Source organism: Cygnus olor, chromosome 2, assembly GCF_009769625.2.
Source record: "Cygnus olor isolate bCygOlo1 chromosome 2, bCygOlo1.pri.v2, whole genome shotgun sequence".
In the NCBI taxonomy this organism is placed as follows: domain Eukaryota; kingdom Metazoa; phylum Chordata; class Aves; order Anseriformes; family Anatidae; genus Cygnus; species Cygnus olor.
This window is the reverse complement of record NC_049170.1, coordinates 91881828-91901990: the sequence shown is the minus strand read 5'-3', so window position 1 is coordinate 91901990 and position 20163 is coordinate 91881828. Positions and strand designations below refer to the sequence as shown.

Here is a 20163-nt window from a genome sequence, read left to right as displayed (position 1 = left end):
GCTTCCATGGTTTCTGAGCTGTGCTAAGAGGATCCCCACGGTGTGCTTCCCTTGTTTCCTAGCTGTGCTATGAAACCGTGACAATCTGCATCTCTTCTCTGCATGGCCACCCAGCCAGTGCCACCCTCCCAGTGCACGCATATCTGCATCTCCTTCCGAGATGTGTATAGACGCATGACTCCATTCTTTGCACAGCCTTTTTGTTCCTTCACATAAATTCATTCATGCCAGCTTGTCATCAATTACTGTATTTATGCCCATTCATTATTTAGTGAATGATAAAGAAATGGTATAATACAGAAAAGCACAACACCAGGAAAACAAGTGGATGAGGTTTCCTTCAGCTAGCTGAAGAGATGTCCCAGGCCTCTCTCTTCACCTTGTAGGTGATGGTTGTAGGTGACGGTTCAGTCCAGACCCTGGATTGCACTTAACTACAAGCCTATAATTAGCACTACTGGTGTAAGAGCACAAGTTTAAAAGTAAGCACGTGGGCTGGCGTTAACAGGATCAGGGCCTAAACTGAACAACTCTCCGTGTGTGTGTGTGTTACTGTGTGTACTCTGTGCCCTCTCTCAACACCAATATAATTATCTGCTTCCTTTACTGTTTTCTTTTAGCTGAAATAACAAGGCTGAAAAATCCTCAGTGTGAATGGGAATGCTGAAAGCTACAGTCAGTCGTTAATAATTTAGAGAGGTAATTTACCTCCAATTGATTTGTACCTTTAAAACACTGTATGTTTTTCACCACAACTTTAAAATGTCTGCCTTTTGTTCTTCTCTTATGTCTGTGAATCGGAAAGGTGGAAAAGATGGCCAGCCTCCACAACATACATGTGCGCACAGGTTGCTTCTGTAACACAGGAGCCTGCCAGATGCATTTGGGTATAAGCGATGAGGACATCCAAAGGAACCTGCAGGTTAGTTTCTGAATGAGATTATGTGATATATTGACCATGGAAAATATCTAGATTCCATGACCCAGAAGACATCTTCTGGCTATCAATTCTGAATTTCCTGGGGGATGGGAGGTTTGAAGGGGAGAAAAGAAAATCTGGTCCTACCTATATCCAACAACAACAAAAAAATGAAATAGTAAAGAATAAAGGAGGTGTATCATAAATGAAGGTAGGTTTAATTTTCTTTCCCTGATTTTTCAACTTAATTACCATGGTAAAGAAATAATTGAATTTAAATTTGATACACAGAAATGAGGTGTTGAAACAAAATCATTCGATGGACCCAAAGCAGAGTAGGTTGTTTTTATTTCATTGGAAAATATGAAATTGTGGCTTCTTGGTCTAATTTGGGATTACATGAAATCCAGCCTTCCTGCAGAACAGAAGTTCCCAGACAATTCATCTCATGTTGTTCCTTAAGTATCTTTAATAGTACTTATTCATTATTACTTTTGGACATTACAGTTTAAAAGGCATACACAAACTGGACAAGAAACAATAAATGAGAATACACAGTGAATCTCTGACAGTGATGTAAATTTAGATGACTTCTACTTAGATTATTGGTGTGTTAGACTGGTAGAACATGAACGTAAAGACTGCTTTCTAGATGACTAATATTTTCCATAAATCATTTTATTAAAAGATGTGTAGCAGGATGTATTACAGTGAGGTGGGGGAGGCTTCACATCTGCATATTTGTCAGATTTTGAAATTACAGTAAATTAATACAGAACAATTAAAAACTTTATTAATGGTATTCCTCAAAAGAGAATAAAATACAATGGCTGTATAGATATTATAGCTCCCTTGTAATTTCACAGAGGCATTTAGATAACTTTTGCAAGCGCATTTATATGCAAGACTGATAGCACAAGATCTTAAAGGGGGAGAGCTCTTTAATACCTTCCATGGCAAAATGGTGGTTTCATTTACTATGTAAAGCTCCGTGTCCATAGTTTACTCATGAATAGTCTGCTTAAGAGCAGGTGAATGATGCTTGAATTTTCAAGGGGGTGCAGGTTCCCCAGGATAATTAGAGAAAGGAAAAAAGCTTTTCTCTTCTCTTAAAGCACAAAATACCAAATGGCCAGGTACACTAATCTTGTTTCTTCTCACATGAGGAAGATTTTGCTAAGGAGTGGGTGGCCTCATATAGGTCTATATCATGTTAATAAAGCTCGACATTTTAACCAGAATAGGCTAAACACAAAAGCCGAAATTACAGACATTTCATCTGCCACAAGTGGTATGATGTAGTAGTACATTCAACCAGTTTCTATTTTGAGACATTCTTGCCAGTCCTTTGGAAAGATCTAGATGAGTTATTGACAACATTACTTTGTAGGGGGAAGACATCTTTTTTCATATTACTTGCATATGTACTTTGTGTTTGCCAGTGTGCTGACTGTATTCTTCCTTCCCTGATTAAGATTTCCATGTTCAAAGTGCTTGTGAGGGAGGACCTTCTATCGTCAAGGGTCACTGGAGAATTGTGGTTAGTTTTCTTAAGATGTTTGGTAGGAACTCATTTACTTATTTGCACAGCAGGAACCTCTCTCATCAGTCAATCAATCAATACTTGGCAGAAGTGTTCCACGTATATTAACAGATACAACCTAATTTTGTAAATGTTGCTTCTGCTCTATTGTCACAAATAAAAGCTATGTTCCAGTGCATTACAATATTTGCTACTGCATTGCATGCTTTGACATAGTTTTTTTTTATTTCTCCTGGAAAAAATGGGACCTGTGTTCACTGAACTGTGACATTTCTTGCTTTAAAAAGCCCTCATGTAAATAATCTATTCACACTTCCATTTTTATTTAACAGAAATGCATACATAAATGAAATTCTGAGGGGAAAAAAAAACAGCTGCTGTATTTAAAGGAATAAGGGTGTTGACTTAGAACTAAATCTCGTGTCCATTGGTGAGCTAATGTTAGGTAGGTGATCAAAGGGAGTTTCTGGCTTATCTCGCTAGAGGTGAGTGGCAGCACTCACTGACCTACTCAATTGAAGGAGAAGCTTCTGCTCCAACTCCAGGGAGTTTTCTGGGGAGTGCTGTATGAAAGATACATCAAATATAAGGGTATTGGAGGCCACTGTTAGGGTATTTGAGGGACAAATTTTTCAACAAAGCTTTACCATGAGCTGAAACCTGTGTTTTTCAAAGGAAGAGATGTTAGGGGGAAGGCTACTTCCGTCTGTCCTGAAAGCAACACGTTGACTGGATCAGCAAGACAGATTTACTGGATATCACAGTGATGAGGGAACTCGCTTTGGATGTTCAAGTTCTATATTCAAGTCTCTGCTTTGCTAAATGTCCCAGACCAATTCTTAGCCGTACAGCTATCCATTGGACTGTTTAACACAAACCATGAGTAAGCCATTGATTGTATAAAATGGAACTGTTCTGACAGCAAATATCAAGAAGTCTAGTGGTTTGTTCACCTATCTGAATGTAATATCCGATTTTAAATCTCACTGAACTAATGCAGGGACTGCCCTTGCTAATAGGTCGTTCTGGCATGTGCAAACTTTTTCTGATTCTTAACATAAGTTTTTGAAAGGTCTCTCTTGCCTTAAGGTAGAATAGGGCAAGCATCTCAAAACAATCTTCTTCCCAGCTTGAGAAGGTAATAAGACAGTTGGGATTTTTTTCTCCATTTTCTCTTCGTATTCATGGGTTAAATGTGTATTTCTGAAAACAGTTTTTCGGTTAGAATTAACAGACTCTTGAATAACTGTGTAAAGTAAGAAGGTCTGTCATAAGAGCTCTGTTTTTCTTCCTATTTCAAACTAGGCTGGCCATGTCTGTGGAGATGATATAGACCTAATTGATGGACGTCCCACTGGTTCTGTGAGAATATCCTTTGGCTACATGTCTTCTTTTGAAGATGCACAGACTTTTTTGAAATTCATCGTAGCCACCAGGTTCTCCAGGTCAGACACTGAGATTCCCTTCCAGTCCTCTGTTACAAAGCTGATGACAGAGCCTGTCCCAGATGATTGCACTTACTTTAAGAATGCAGATGAATTGTCTTCAAGAACGCACATCTCAGACAGAGAACTTGGAAATAATTCATCTGTGACAATGAAGACTGTTGACTGGCAGCCATCGGAGTCTGAGTCAGAAAGCATAAGGGCAACTATTTCTGAGACTGCGGTGCCAACGTATAGAAGAGATGGGAACCCCATTACTGTCACCAACATTTACCTCTACCCAATCAAATCCTGCTCTGCATTTGAGGTATATGTTTTAATATATTCTTAAATATTCATCCCAAACTTGTTTGTTTTTTTTGCTTATCCCTGTTGAAGATGTCAACCAGGAGTAACATGTATATGAGATATTAGGAAATAGTATATGGATAACCATTTTTTCCTTTACTCCAATTCCTAGGATCAAGTCTTACATGGTAAGGCACTTTGAAAGTTTTTCAATTAGATTGAAGTTACAGGAATGAGATGTGTCTTCAGCTCTCCCCTTCCCCCCCAACAGACAAATCTGCACATAATATGCAGTCTTGAAAAAAAATAAAAAAATAAAACAGTTGGATTTGCAAAACTTGACTAAAATATAATCAAGTAATTAGTATGCTTTCACAGAATGACATGTGATGGACTTGAAGGCATTGATGGGTAGGCAGCAATTGAGAAATAACTTGATTAACATGTTATAATTGAGAGGAGGCTGATTTACATTACAAAGAAATGTTATCATTAAAAATACATTTGCAACGGAAATATGACATTTAAGTGTTGCTGCACTGTTTGAAAGTTCACTCTTTGAAGATTTTAATTGCTTTTTTGCCAAGCTAATAATATCGTCACCTTAGCTGTGACTTTTTTTTTTTTTAAATAATGCATGATGAAATAGGTGTATGGTCCACACATGACCTAGAATGTGACTCTGCTTAGTACCATATTGGCAAGTGATTTAATGAATGTCAATAACAGTATAACTTTCCCTATGAAAACTTGCTGGTCTAGGTCACTCTCTCACATCTGAATGAAAATTGGGGTCAAATCCAGTGACAAATCATCTGCATTTAAAATATTGTTTCTCAACTGATTTGGTTGTGATTTATTTATTTATTTTTCTTAATGCAAAAAGAATCTGGGGAGTTGAAGCAAAGGGTATTATTGCATGGTCAACAAAACATCTACATTTTTAAACTTGGTTTTGCTTATAATGTTTTTAATTCAGAGGCACAATCTTGAGCATTACATGAGACCTGAACAAATAACTTTTCATCCCTTATTAACCTCCCACTAAATCAAACTGTTTAGAAAATCAAAGTAATCCCACTTTTCTTGTGAGAATGTTTTAACCTCTATTTAAGTGTTCCAGTTATTATAGTTTTATTACAGAAGCTCTCTACAGAAGCTGCTGAAATATACTCTAGCAGTATTCAGGTCCCTTTGGGGTTAAATTCTATTTTTCACATGCAGGCCAATGTTACGAGATACATACCACAACATTCAGTGCTAGGAAGGCTTTGAAGTGATTGTATCCAGGAGCAGGTAAGACATACTTCAGCATAAAAGACAGCTTATGTTTTCCCACAAACTAAGCTAGTTTTCCTCTCTTCAAGCTCTGTGGGTAAACTACCCTAGTTGATAAATGCATATAAACCTGGCACTCACTGGCAGACAGAACTGGAGTTTTATATGGAGGGGGAAATCCCCATTCTTCATGCATACTTCTTGTCCCAGGTAATGGACCCATGGTGAAAGCAGAGTTCATCTTACCTGACCTTATCCCTCTGAAGGTAGATATTATTCTTTAAGAAGTGAGAGATGGATACCTGCTAATTCATCTTATCATAAAATAGGCATCTGCAGTAGGAAAATGAATTGTTGCTGGATATTTCTGTCTCTTTCCGTTTACTACAGGAGGAATAGGTTGGATAAAACAAAAGGAATGGGTTGGATAACCGGGAGGTTAAGGTTGGATATTACGAGAAATTTCTTTACTGAAAGGGCTTTGCAGCATTGGAACAGGCCGCCCAGGGAAGTGGTTGAGTCACCATCCCTGGAGGTCTTCAAGAAACATGTAGGTATAGAACTTAGTAGCATGGTTTAGTCTTGGACTTTAATACTAGGTTAAAGGTTGGACTAGATGATCTTACAGGTCTTTTCCAGCCATAATTCTATGATTATATGATTCTGTGAATCAAAGGTAAATTGGATTGAAAAGGCAACAGTTAACAGTGGATGATTTCAATAACTAAAATACGGACATTAAAATTGCAACTATATTGTGAGATTTAGTTTTGCATGCCTAGAAACATTTTCGGAGTCTACTGTATTCTGGTTTGACACTTTCTGATAACAAAGCATCAACCATGTCAGAACCCAATAGCTAAGCACTGTCAGAGCCTGTACAACCAAAGAGTAATAGACAATGAAATATATATTAGTTTTAGTGTATGATATTGGAAGGGACTGGAACTTCACTATAAATAACATTCAGTAAAGAACATGTTTTGTGCGTTTTCACTTAGTCCATAGAAGATACATGACTGCATATGAAAGAACAATGAAAGTTGACCTAACAGATATGATGAAAAATGGGCTTTCAATGCATAAAGAGAGCAGGCCAGGAAGTGCAGTCAAAAGTATATTGGAACATTATATGATTTTCAATATTGAAGTTAATCCTCGATGCAAATGTGTTTGGTTATGTGATCTTCTTCCTGTCCATCAGGCATTCTTCAATTTCTGTTCCCAGATGTTTGAGTGGCACTTCTAGACCTGTCATATGTCTAGAACCAGCGTGTGAAAGATCTGTCATTCTCATTGTTTGCCCATAAAAGAGATAAATATGGCAACTCACAGCCCACCATTTGTAATGAGCACTAAAACTCAAAGGCAGTTAGTCTCATTCTCAGTCAAGAAGTGTGTTGGTCTCTTCTCAGCATCTAAGAGTAGAACGGAAAGCTACTACTACCAGAACACAAATCCACTAACTGCAGATTACGTCACCATCCACAGCACTATGTAGTTGATTATCGCAGGATCTCTAGGCTTTATCATGAAAAGACTGATTCCAACAGAAGAATATTACTTTGTCACTCTCTTAGGCGTCCTTGTCATACAGACTTCACACTTAATATTCTATTACCCCCTTACTTTGGTAAACTCATAAACTTCTGAAGTAATTATCATGTCACTTGTGGTTCCCATGGTCTTCAGTTAGAAACCAAGAATTAAAATTCAGTTTCATGGTTTTAATATAAAATACATTTAAATGCTTTGTAGCTGTTGGAAAGCTAAGAAAAATATTTTCCCTATTAAACTTTTATCTCCATTTTTATCAGTTAGAAGGTAGCTGTAAGCTAGTTGATGTGAAAATTTGAAAGTGGTTTACGTATTAGGCTGCAATAAATTCATTCATCTTGTACTTGGATTCTTGAGATCAGAATCTCATAGATTTGTAAGTTCAAGTGCAGGCCTCCGGCTCATACGGTAAGTCAGACCTTCCGCGTGTGTAGCAAATGAGCTGTATTGGGAAGTACATGATCACTTGCATTTGCCTAAAATAAAATGTGGAGTGGAAGATTTCACCTAACCGTGTGTGCAGGACCTCGTCCATCTGCCAGTGAAGTCTACCCGTTGACTTGGTGGCTGCAGGGCAGATGACTTGATTAGTGGCAGGAGGACAGACTTGATGAGGACACGAGTACAAGCTCACAGCTGTTTGATCTTCACTTTAGAGTCACATAATCTCTTTACCTAAACTCTGATTTCTCTAGTCTATTCTAAGTGTTTTAGTGCAGGAGGTACTTGACTTCCCGAGAAAATGAGAGTGACGAGTGTGCTTTGGCAGCTGGGAGGATGAAGCATTAAGGTCTTCAGCTTACTGCAGGTTGGTTAGCTCCTACAGCATGTATGTTTCATCAAGTGGTCATGGCCACAGGACTGACTGTTCAGTGATGTTACATGGATTTTCTACATATGGCTTAGGAAGCAGAGGGTAGAATATTCTAGCTGAATATCTTAAATGTGCTTTAATTTCCCTACAATTATTTTATTAAACGTGGAGAAGCAGAAAAGAGGAGTAGCCTGTGTCCCTGACCACATTTTTCTTCTTTTCCAGCATAAAAACATGTTTTAAACATGCATTTTTAAACATGAACATCTCTTATGTCAATGAATTTTGCATAATTACTTAGTGCACTGTGCCCAGTGAAAGAGGTTAGGACTTTAAACATTAATAACTTTATTACTCTTGCAGTAGATTTCAGAGGATAAAAATTGCAGCTCAACACAGAAGACAAATTAGCTTTTAATTCAAAATACAATGCAAATTCTTAGTGATCAGTAGTTAAATTATGTGTAAGACCGCTAACATTTTTAAACTTGCATAATTTAAAAGCTGTTCAGTGATTGCTTTAATGTGTTCGAAAATTGTGTTAGCCTTCATGATGACATTACAGGGAACTATGGAAAAATGCAGCCCAAAGTATTTCAAAGAAAAATCCCCATCGAAAAAACAAAACCATGGTTTTGCAGTGGATGTTTTTACATTACAAGAAGAAAAATTGCTAAAGAAGGTAGAACAGCATGTACTGGTTGTGCTCTATGCAGTGGTCCTTGCTGATGACAGGTAGAGAAGACCTTATGTTGGATGATTAGCCCACCCGTCCTGCTGGGAAAGAAGGTGTATGCAAGCATATGTCAGTAAAATCATGGTGTCCCTGCTTTCTGTCTGTCCTCCCCCTTCTAACTTGTGTCTGTAGCAGGAGATGGTCAGGCAGCTTTAAGGAATCAGTGCAATACAGTATTGCTCACTGTGATGGAAGCTACCCTGCTTTATTTTACTTTGCGGTAAGCTTCACTGGCTGCTTTGCTTCACTATTGCCTGAATGTAGATGTTTAGTGCTGTTTGAGTGCCCTGCCTTTCCTCCTGCTGCTGGTCCACCAGGATGCGGATCTTCTTTGCAGCCTGTGTCATATCTGCTGGCCCGGGGCAGACATCTCAGACGTAATCCAAGGGAGCTGAATCGACTCACTCTTCTCATGTCTCAGATGAAAGCAGAGCAGGCAGACTCTGAACTGCTCTAAATTGCTTGCAATCCTTGAACAATCTCTTCAGTCTCTTTCAAACACTGGTGGGAGAGGGTCCTCACAGGTCGCGAGCTTAAATGCTAATGAGAATAGAAATTTTTATTTTCTTCTGCACTTATCTCCAGTATCTGTATTAGCAGCAAAACAGCTCTGATTATTTCATGATCAACTGTGACTCTCTGTCCAAGGCAGGGTACACAGTTATTTGGTTGTTGCAATTTTATTTATTGGAGCAAACGTGCAGTACAGTAAGTTGAAATGTGGGGAGAAAGTAGGGCACTAGACTGTGTACTAGGGATATCCGTGAGAGGAAAGGAACTTACTGCTGGGCACATTTAGGTATTATTCTTTTTACAACAGCAGACACCCAGAGGAAGGGGAAAAATGGACTCAACACCTATAGTTGTGTGCTGAATCTCAGAGTGGAGCTTGGAGTTACTAGCCAGTATTTTGGACCTACCAGAGGTATTTTAAATGGAAGGTGCTGATTATTTCCAAATATCTGCTACCTCGTTAGCTAAGCTTTCCCCATAGTGCCTATGAGCTTGTAAGAATTATCCAAATATCTGATTAAACAGAAAGTTTTATTTTGTTCATAAAAACCCTTGTCTTCAGTGAAGGGTAAGCATACACCTAAATTGTCTCCTGAATAAAATTGCTGTCCTAAAGTGGAAGCAAAACAATTGAATGTTGTAATTGGGAGCTAGGAATCACTGTGTTTGGGCTCTTTCTGTATTTTTCTGCTCTTTTTGTTTATTCTGTTCGTTGTGTCTTGCAAATCCTGTAATGATCTGTTGGATCCATGGGAGGACATATTACTGATTAGTGATCTTCTGTTTTGGAAAGGAGATTTGTTAGCAGGAAATTCTTGCAGCTCTTAGATGATCACCAGCTGTTCAAAATGCATTTTGAAATCTAATTATACAGGATAACCAAACAACACTGGCATCTCTGAAGGATAATTTCTAGCAAGGGCAAAAGTCTGCACTTCAGCTGATATTGCAGTCTTTGACCTATAAGTATTCTCCTAAAAGACAGGGCAGAGGTTCACATCCTTTAGGTACCAATGGTTTGAGGTGCTTGGACAACACGTTTTCAGATGACAGTATCAGACATAAGGATTCCAATTTTGACTGGCATTTTTTTTTCCATGATCACTTCAAAAATTGCCAAAAGGTATTATAAATCAAGTAGGTAGATAAAATACATATCTACTCTATTTTTTTCTATTATTTTCTGTATGTCATATAGTTGATAGCTCACATAGTTGATAGTGGCCAAAATATTTAGAGGGACTAGTTCAGCTGTAATGCTTTCAGTTTCCACTTTCAGGACATTCTGAGTGCCTGCCCTCAGCTTCTTCTAGTTGGGCCCTAGGTGTCAATCTGTTGCTGAGGCCTCTTCCAAAGCCTGGAAAAATTTGTAAGAATGGGATTTTGTGGGTTCTATGGGGTTTTGGACAGAGCTAAACAAAATTGTGATTTTTAATTAATCCAATCAGTGCTTGAAGGCATGCTTTCTTCAGAGTATCAGGCTGTGCCTGACATACCTTTCTCTCAACACCTTTTGCTAAAGCTTTTGGCCAGTTAATTCATGTGAGCTGTGCTAAGCTTCTCTAGAAGAATTCAACAAAGTTCACCTGTGGTGAACTTTTCTCCATATTCAGCTATGACTAGAAAGCATACAAGAGTTGAAACAGTATGTTTAAATGCCCAGCTTTATGTTAAAATAATGGTATTAATATTTTAATGTTCTGAAGGAGAAAGCAGTTATTAATATCACCCAAAGGCATTACTAAAATTGTTCCCTTTTTTGATTTCAAAATTACCATCTGTGTAGCATCAGTAACATCTGTTCTTTTCACCAGAAAAACGTCCATGAAGGCAAGGACAATATGCCTGTATAGGCTATTGGAAGTAAAGAGCATTACAAAAGCAATGGAAGGACAGCTAGCAAAGACGAACACGTGTTTTGTTGCAAGGGGATTTGGAAAAACTGTTATGTACTTGCTAAACCAGAAACCTCAGCAGTGGATGTTTTCTCAGATAGATTCATTGATAAAGAGGGTTTAGCTTTATGAAAAATGTGGAAGTTTATTCAGAATTCTGAATTTCACATTTTCCTTGCTTTCTTTTTCTTTGGTTTTGCCCTAATTCATAAAACTCACATGCAATCCTCATGTTTTGTGAATTAAAAGAAAATTGTTGAGGGGAGTGGTCCTAAAAATGGCTGAGTATAAAACTGAAAACAGCTTTCAGAGTGTTTCAGTGATTGTTTGCTGTATTCTCATGGCTCTTTTAAATCAAAGTGTATGATAATATGCAACAAATTATAGTAACTCCATTCTATTCTGTCAGTTGCTTCCAGTGAGATCTTTATCTTTGACTTGCAATTAAGGTTTCTGTTATAACGGCTGACAGTGGCTTCCACAAGCTTTCCTGATTTCAAGGAATTTCATTAATGGTTTCTTTTCCCTCTCTTTTCTTCTCAGCATGAATGTATTATGCAGCCAACATTTTCTAAACCTTTGCATCCCCTCCTGCTGCTTTTCCAGGTTACAGAATGGCCAGTAGGAAACCAGGGCTTGCTGTATGACCGTAACTGGATGGTTGTAAATCAGAATGGAGTTTGCTTGACTCAGAAGCAGGAGCCAAGGTTGTGTCTTGTAAATCCCTCAATTGATCTGAAGCAAAAGATTATGGTCATTCAGGCAGAAGGTAAGTAAACAATATTCTTTTTCCCCCTTTGTTACTGGTGTCAAACTCACACCCAGAGACCACCTATATGCAGGGACCAAAGAACTGAATGCTGTATGTGCATACTGACTTAAGGGACAAATTCTGCTACCAAATGTAGGCCAAAAAAAAGCTGAGGCTGTAATAGCCCTGGGTAGTTTCCTAGCATATTGTTGGGACAGGCAGAAAGTAGATAGTGACTCCATATGTGCAGTCATAAGGTGGATACTCCAGGAAGGAACCGGGAATTGATAAATGTGGAAATTTACTGACTAATCTGTCCCTCCACATCATAAAAGGGAGTCCGTCAGCCTGAAGGGACTGTTACTTCTGTGAAGGTGAAGGAATAGAAGTCTAACATCAAACACCCTGGCCAAAGACCTTCCCATTTTATAGCTCTTCTCCTCCTTCCAGCAGCTGTGTGACTAGAGGGGTAGAGTATTCAGTGGGAATTAATATGAATTAAGATAAGGACCAAACTTTATTTATTTAGCTCAGTTAAATACTTGCACTAGCAGGCAGAAAAAAAGCATGATATTTGGGCTTTGGATTCATCAAAACACTTTTTAGTCTCTGCCGAGGGGAGAAAAAAAAAAGAGAAAACCGTATGGAAAGCATTATGGAAAGCCCTTTGCTACTTGGGGGTAGGAATTATTTATTTTCCTAACAGTGCTGTTAGCACTAAACGGTGGAATAGGTTTGTATTCCACAAAAGTCATTACTAATGCCAAGTTTGCATGTGGCTGAATGGCATTTATCACTTCCCTGCGGTCTAACATTTACTCACCCTGTTATGTCTTAACTGTCAATAATACATGTGCTCACATTTTCCACAGCTAGAGCAAAACAAGGGAAGTTATATTCAGATTTTTCACCCCCTAATTAGAACTCCATATGGGTGCTTCTGTAACTGCAGCTGCTTTTCTCTTTATACAGTACAGTTGTTGTCCCCTTCAACTGTCTGAATACTCACCATCATATCAAGTCTGACCAGTTGATTTATTTTGTCTGTCAGGTTGGCCAAATGTACATTTGGGTACTTCCACTAGTCTTTTGTATACTTTTTGCATGTTTCAAATCCCAAGCACAATCTTCTATATTCCTCGGAATTCCAGTCTGGGTCACTGTCCCAAAGTCTGCTATTTTCTGCTCTTCCCTCTATATTATTTTTTGAAAAGGTATTGTCAATTCATTTCAATTTGATGTGGAGCATGTTGCACATTTTTGTAGTAAGGTTGCATATGCAGCCTTCTCTGACAACTTGTAAATTACCAAGTGTTTCAGAAATAATAATTTCTAGAAATTCAGTTCCTTTCCATCTCAGTTCCTTTCTGCCGGTGCCTCCTGCTTGTAGACACAATGTGGAGTCTTGTCCAAACCTTCTCTATTTATCCTTCATGTTTTCAGAAGTTCAGCTCTGCTGGACCTTTAGATTTTTTCATTCCACTCTTGATTATGTTTTTTGGGTTTGGTCTTTTTTTCTTACTAGCATCACATTCTGTAGACAAATGCATTATCTCTAGACAAACACAGGTTGGACCTGGTGCTTAGAGACATGGTTTAGTTGGTGACATTGGTAGTAGGGTGATGGTTGGACCAGATGATCTTGAAGGTCTCTTCCAACCTTAATGATTCTTGATTCTATGATTCCATGATCTATCGGTATGTTTTATTCTGTGTATAATGACTCCAGATAACTGTAAGCCTAGCGCATAAGGTGGTCTGGGCCCTCTTTTTAGGGTAGTTCTGCTATTTTTTACTCTTGTAGTGTACTTGCAACCTGTAGTATTTATTTATTTATTTATGTTTAAGCTTAGCAGAGAGAGAATAGCTTTCATTTGCTTGGAGAGACTATTCCAGAGGTTACTGCTCATAAGGTAGCACAGTGATGGGCACACATGAAAAGGCAGGGTAATACTGAGCAGATACATCTGTAGAAAGTTGTTGCAATATTTATTCTGTTCTCTTTCCACTCACCTGCAGTCTAAACTCATGACTTGTTTGTATGTATTAAATTTTTATTATTTTCTTCTATCCCTTCAGATACATGGGTCATTGCTATATCGCCCACTCAAATCATTTCATGCTAGGCACTGCATCGCAGATGCTCCTGGGCACCCTGCTCTGGGTGTCCCTGCTTGAGCAGGGGGGTGGACCAGATGACCTCCAAAGGTCCCTGCCAACCTCAGCCAGTCTGTGATGCTGTGACATTTAATTTAATTAGTTGACTCCTTACTTGAAAGTCTCATGTTAATCACTGCTGGCTGTTCACAAGTCTCCCCAGCCTGTCGGTAGTGTGTTGCTGGTGGAGCACGAGAGGCCGAATGCTGTGTGCGTAGCTGGAGCAGCGATGGTCAGGGTGAGGAGCAGGAGCCCCCTGATGAGCCAGGATGGCTGTTCTGCAGCTCAGAGAGCCTTCCCTGGCTAACAGTACCTCAGATTTGTAGCACTTAGCCTGCTGACTACAGGCACCTCCAGGTCTCTTCCAGATTTATTGCTTTGCAAGTTTCTTTCTCCCAGGGGATTGCTACCACCCCGAGCTGCCTTTCCCCAGCTGTAGCAGTATGCATCTTTCCAAGAGGAGCTTTGATTCCTTCAGTTCCTCCTCTCCTCCCCCGGCCTGCACAGTCCCTGTGCAGGGTTTCTCTTATTTTTTTTCCACTTATGTGACTCCACTGTGGTTGTAACCGTGGGTAGATGTTATTGTCCTTATCTTCATTACATACTTCATTGCATTAATGAGGCAAAAGGTTATGAAGGTGTTGGTAGGTGGAAAACACTCAGATCTCTAATTCTCATTTCTCTGCCATCTCCTTTCTTTCAGTCCTGTTTCTCTGACCAAACAGAACCACGTTTTGACTTTTTCCAGCCTGAGGTGGGGGACCAGGGTGAGGGCATGGTGATGGGGACACTTGTGGTGAGGAGCGGGTGAGGGAGGTGGTGAAAAAGAAAAAAAAAAAAAAAGAGGAGGCAGATACTTTGAGCTGCACCTTCACTGCACTTCTTGCTCTGCTGAATGTGAAAATGCATCTGCTTCCAGCTGACCAGGTGACAGCTACAGCCAAGTTACCTGCCTTCTTTCTGCTTGGAGACTTAAACTACTCTGCTTTCTCTACCAGTTTCTCTGCTATCATCTGTGCTTTTGTCATTGCGAGAGCAGACTGTGGCAATGATCTACATCTAAAGCGTGCTTTGCTATCTGGAGATGTCTCTCCAACAGAGAGAGCCTAAGGCAACTGTGCTCCTGGATTAGGTTCCTCTGGTAAGTGCCCAAAGCCAACTCGCCCTAGCTGAAATATGTACTCTTCTGAAGAACATCTTGCTGTTAATACTATTAGATTATGGCAAAGAATTCCTCTGTTCTGCTTCTAAAACACAATGAATCTGTCCTCTCTCCCCCTCCAGGCATGTGTGTTCCTCTCCCTCTAGAAATTTTCATTAGTGGAAAAACTTGTTTAGTAGCTATTTTATTTCAATATGGTTTAATATTCCCTGTCCTCTCTGTCCAACAAAATTAATTTGTGGGTATGATTTAGTGCGACAGTAACTGCTTTAATACCTTTTTGCTGAATCCTGCCCGTGCTGAGACACTACGTCAGGTGCTTTCTTTAGCCCCTGTGTGTAGGGTATCTCTGCAGCCTGTCTAACAACCAGCCTTGGATGGATGGACTCACTGTCTGACAAACCTAGCGACATGGTCCTGCTGTTGGGTAGCAAGGACAGTCACACTGGGGCTCTAGACAAGGCCAAAACTTCTCAAAGGCTTAGGTAAGGTCTGGCATGCCTGCAGAATTAATTGGCCTGCATGGCAGCTGGGAAGCTCCAGGCATTCACCTGGCTCCTGACGAAGGGGATAAGTGACAGCAGAGGAAGAGGAAGGGCCTGTGTTTGTTTTGCCATTGGCTGTGCCTTACTTTGGTAGAGGGAAGGAGTTTTTAATTTTGGGAAACTGCATTTCTGGATTTTGACAATTATTTTCATAGGCTATGTAGTTGTTAGCAGGCATTTCCTATTCTTTTTGACGTGAAGAATACACCAAATCCTGGCTATCACAGGACCCACTTCAAGAAAACTGGTATCATTTTAAATAAAGCTCCCATGCAGAAAAATAACTTCTTTTATCTTGACAGCTTGCCTCCACTGAAGTAGTTAATAGTTAAACTCCCAGCAGCTTAGAGAAAGAGTCTTTATTTCTAAAAGATGTATTGCTTGAATGAGAATCAAGGAAAATCTTGTAGTCCTGCTCCATCAAATATGTGGGGACATAGATAGCACTGTGCTAGTTCCTGACCCACACAAAAGTAAGCCAAATGGAATTTGCATGAGAATACATTTCTGTTCAAGACTAATTTCTCTCTTTACATTTTAGCTAACACTCAGCATTATTCTGGCAAGTTGTGACTTAGTTTGCCACTGCAGAGTGAGAAATTTTAAGTGTTGTGAAGGCCCTTTAAAATATTGGAATAGAAAGATGCTTGCAAAACTGAGCAACTAATTACGCTTTATGGAGTTTATTCTGCCTTCAAATGGTCATGTGTTACTGCCAATAAAAATAATGGGAATTATGTGCATACACTGATGAAAGAATGTACATGAATAGTTTATATTTCAGTCTATTGAAATGACAGACCTCTAATTTTTCTCATTGACTGAAAATAGGAGCTATAAAGACAAGAATAATTTTATATATATATTAATACTGTGAGCACATCTGTGAATTTTATTATCAAGCAAATGACCATGGAGAATGCCAGCTCTTACATTTTAGTAACTGGCAACATTCTGCTTTATTTTTTTGCCTTAAGATAGAATAAAATTGTAATTAACAATGTTTAACTGACCTAAACATCACTGTAAAATGTATATTGTTCAATAAAAATGTGATACACTTGCTGGTGTATAAAAGCAGGGCTTTTTAAAGCCCCAAGACTCTATTTTAAGAAATTTTGTGATTATGCCATGTTTAGAAATTATTTTTTAAAAATAGTGACAGCTAAGGGCACACATAGTACAAAAACTTTCAAAATTTTCTCTTCCAGAAGGAATGATGCTAATGTTTAAATGTTTCAAAGTACAAGAGCATTTGTTCTGGTCTGTAAGATGACAAAATTGTCTTCTTTTTCAGGTTGTTGCAAGCCACTTCAATGCATTTATTACTTATATGTTTTATTTTTGCTAAATAAACCCAGCTTTTCTTCCTCTGTTTTTGCTTCTGAAGTATACTAACATCACTGGCTAAATAAAGAATGGAAGCCTTTCCATAGTGAAAACTTGCATGGACCAGAGCTGGTAGTGGGCTATCGCAAATCTGAATTACATTTCATTCCTTTTCCAACAAGAAAAAAATTATTTGATTTCACCATACCACAGAGCTAGTAGAGCTTAGTTCTTGTTTGTAGGACAAGCAAGAAGCAGGAAGTAGTGAGTGAAATCAAGATATGCTGATATAAAACTGAGTAAAGGAGATCAGAGTCTTTGTTGGTTTATGTTGCAGTATAATGAAAGAGTTGGATTCATTGCAGCCATACAGCCACACTTTGTTCATAATTTAAGATTATTGCTTTCAATTAACAGAAAGCAATACTGTCCAGCTTTTCTTTTTCCTTCTAATAAACCACAACAGCCTTTCCATCCCTTTGGCTCATTCTCTTCAAGATATGAAAATCATGGAAGAAACTAATAACATAGATCGTTGTCAGGGATTCGTCATCTGGTTTAAACTTAGAGATAGATACATGAAAACAAAATAGTTCCTTCATTTGTGGTTTCTATACATTTTATCTTTACTTAAATTATTATAATTTTATGACACATTATATTTCTTTTCTTGAACAGTCTGTGTTAATTTTGTCTTTTCCATGCCCCCGTCTTTCTGTTCAGTCCATCCCACCACTCCAAAAGAAAAACACAACAGTAATTATCTCATCTCCCAGTTTGCTAGAAGGAGCATAACAGCAATAAACTCATCCTTTTAGCAGAAATCATGATTGAGGCAGTAGTTCTGTGCCAGTTCCATTGCCTGAGATACACGGAGAATTAATTTACTCAAAGCTGAAATTGTATATTCCTCAGTGTGGCTTGGTTACCGAGGTCATCTGCAGCCTTTCCTCTTTGCATTGTCCTTTGGAGCCACCTGCAGGCAGAGAATATAATTCTAGCAAAAAGGAAGGGAATTTTTGTCACACAATGTTTGGGTGGCTGCTGTGATTATGAACAAGTGCAAGATATAGGCATTTTAATCAAAATTCTATGATTCTGCATAAATGTTGATTTTTAATTTTGTTTCCTGTCTGACCATGTAGGCATGGACACAATATCTGTATCACTAGAAGAAAATACTGGAAAAGAGGCCGTGATCTGCGAGAGTAAAGTCTGTTCGCACAGGTGAGTGAGAGCAGAGGGGAATCCGAGCTCAAAATCGCCGCAGTGTCACTCAGGACATGATCAGATAGACGCTCGGGGCAAAATACTTAAAAAAGAAGAGAGGGAAGGTGGAAAGCAATAAATGTTCAATGATTCAGGGGGCCAGGAGAAGAAAGATTTAGGTAGGTAATTTGGCATGTGCAGCGTGTCTGGTAAAAAACAACAAATAATGATAAAAATAAAAAAGAGGGGTGGGAGGGGACATTATAAGAGACTGTGATGACTTGACACTAACTAGAATAAGAGAGATCTTTGTTTTATTTGCTCCAAGGATGCGAAAAGGGAAGGGTATTCCCAGTTACTTCCAAATGCCAACCAGAGGCTTCATCAAGACTCTAGAAATTCAGTTCATTCATTTGATAGTAATGATGCTGTCAGCTTTGCCTGTTTCACGCTGCACTGATTCAAACTTGCTAGAACCCACTGAAGTTATAAACGGCTTTCTATATTTACAACCCTTTTTAATTTGTTTTGACCACCCATGTTGATCAGTGTCCCTTTAACAAGCTTGGGAAGATTGCAGGTGACTATGTGAAATAACATTAACTCTAGATCAAAAGACATAGCACTTCAGTGAAATATAACATTATGAATAATTTAATTTCCTATCAGTGAACTTAAGTGTTTATCCATCATATTTTCTAAGTACTTCCCAGTCTCATTAATTTTTCTGAGTGGCAGTGTATCAAGTGCCTTCCTAAAGTACATTTGCATTATCTACTACATTTCTTTTCACCAGGTCCCTTGGTAAGTCCAACTAAAAGAGACAGATTTATTTATTCTTTTAACCAATTCTTTGTAATGCTTTACATTTGCTTCTCTGAGGGTAATATGAACAAACCAGCAGAAATCCTGGCCATTTTCCCCATGGAGCCATGGAGGAAATGATCTTCTCCTTCTTTTCTACTACCTATTCAGGTGATAAAGGGGATCTTTTCCTCAGAAGTGTATTTTCCTCAGGTAGTGGAATTCACCCAAGAGTCATTTGTTTCAACCATCTGTCCCACTTCCCTTAGTGTTGACTCATCCTTAGCCTCCCCATGGTTAGCCCATCTATTACAGGCCCTGCTCTGAAATAGCCTAGGTTCTCTTTCTCTCCGCGTGTATATAATTTGTTGCCAAATTTGGGGCCAAGAAATGAGAAATAGGAACAAAACAGTGCTTTGCAGTAGCACAGACAGGAGGTGATTTGTGGTCCAGAGTCTCTTCTGCAAAGTGTCTGAGGTGAGCAGTGGGCCCAAAACCTTATAGGTTTTTATTCAAAAGAAAGTGCTACTCGAGGTATTCTCCGCGTATTAATTCTGCCTCTAATTTCACCAGTTCTGTTGGTGTAAGTGGTTACTCTGAATTTATGCTGAGGTAGTACATGACATAAAATCTGCAGGCAGGCACGAGGGGGAGTTTAACTTGACAGCAGCCACAAAAGTTTAGCGAGGCCCCGTTTCCCTTGTGAGGTAATTCATCAGTGGTAGTATTCATCTCAGCAGGGGCCGTCCATCAGCAGGTGCTGCTCACGTTGGTGGGACAAGGCTTTTTAGTATAACTTCTAACACTGGGCAGATGAAAGTAGAAGCTAGCATTAATATTATTGATGTTGTAGAAAGCCCTAAATGCTCAGGGTTAGTGCTCCACTGAAACAGGCAGGGACACAGCCTGCTCTTTGACAGGCCACAATATCAAAGGGGTCAAGGGAATGACATCAGTGGTAGAAGAAGACAAAGGAATAGTTAAAAACAAGGTGAACTGATCCTGTTGTGGGTGAAGGTATGTATTACATCCCTTGAGATCAATATTCAGACTTCAGCTGTCCTTTAATCTTGTTCTGTAAATTACCTAGCTAGAGGGACCAGCTGTTAGGCACCAAAGCTAAATGGCATTAACAGTGAGATGAGTGGGGAACTCAAGGTGGACAGCAAGTAAAATCTGAGAGGACTATGACCTCCTTTATAACTTGTCTGGGATGTG

General features: G+C 39.0%; 1 protein-coding gene across 3 annotated transcripts in view; it reads left to right on the top strand.

Moving 5' to 3' along the window:
- The window catches only part of MOCOS (molybdenum cofactor sulfurase), a 233051-nt gene that overhangs the window by 192124 nt on the left and 20764 nt on the right, over window positions 1–20163 (top strand). For 2 of the 3 annotated variants that reach the window (XM_040549017.1, XM_040549018.1), the window contains 4 exons: window positions 806–922; window positions 3768–4214; window positions 11595–11757; window positions 18078–18159. In XM_040549017.1, the coding sequence (XP_040404951.1) occupies window positions 806–922; window positions 3768–4214; window positions 11595–11757; window positions 18078–18159 (809 nt within the window). Of the gene's footprint in view, window positions 1–805; window positions 923–3767; window positions 4215–11594; window positions 11758–14815; window positions 15883–18077; window positions 18160–20163 lie in introns of those variants that run through there. The other variant, XM_040549019.1, reaches the window with a different exon arrangement.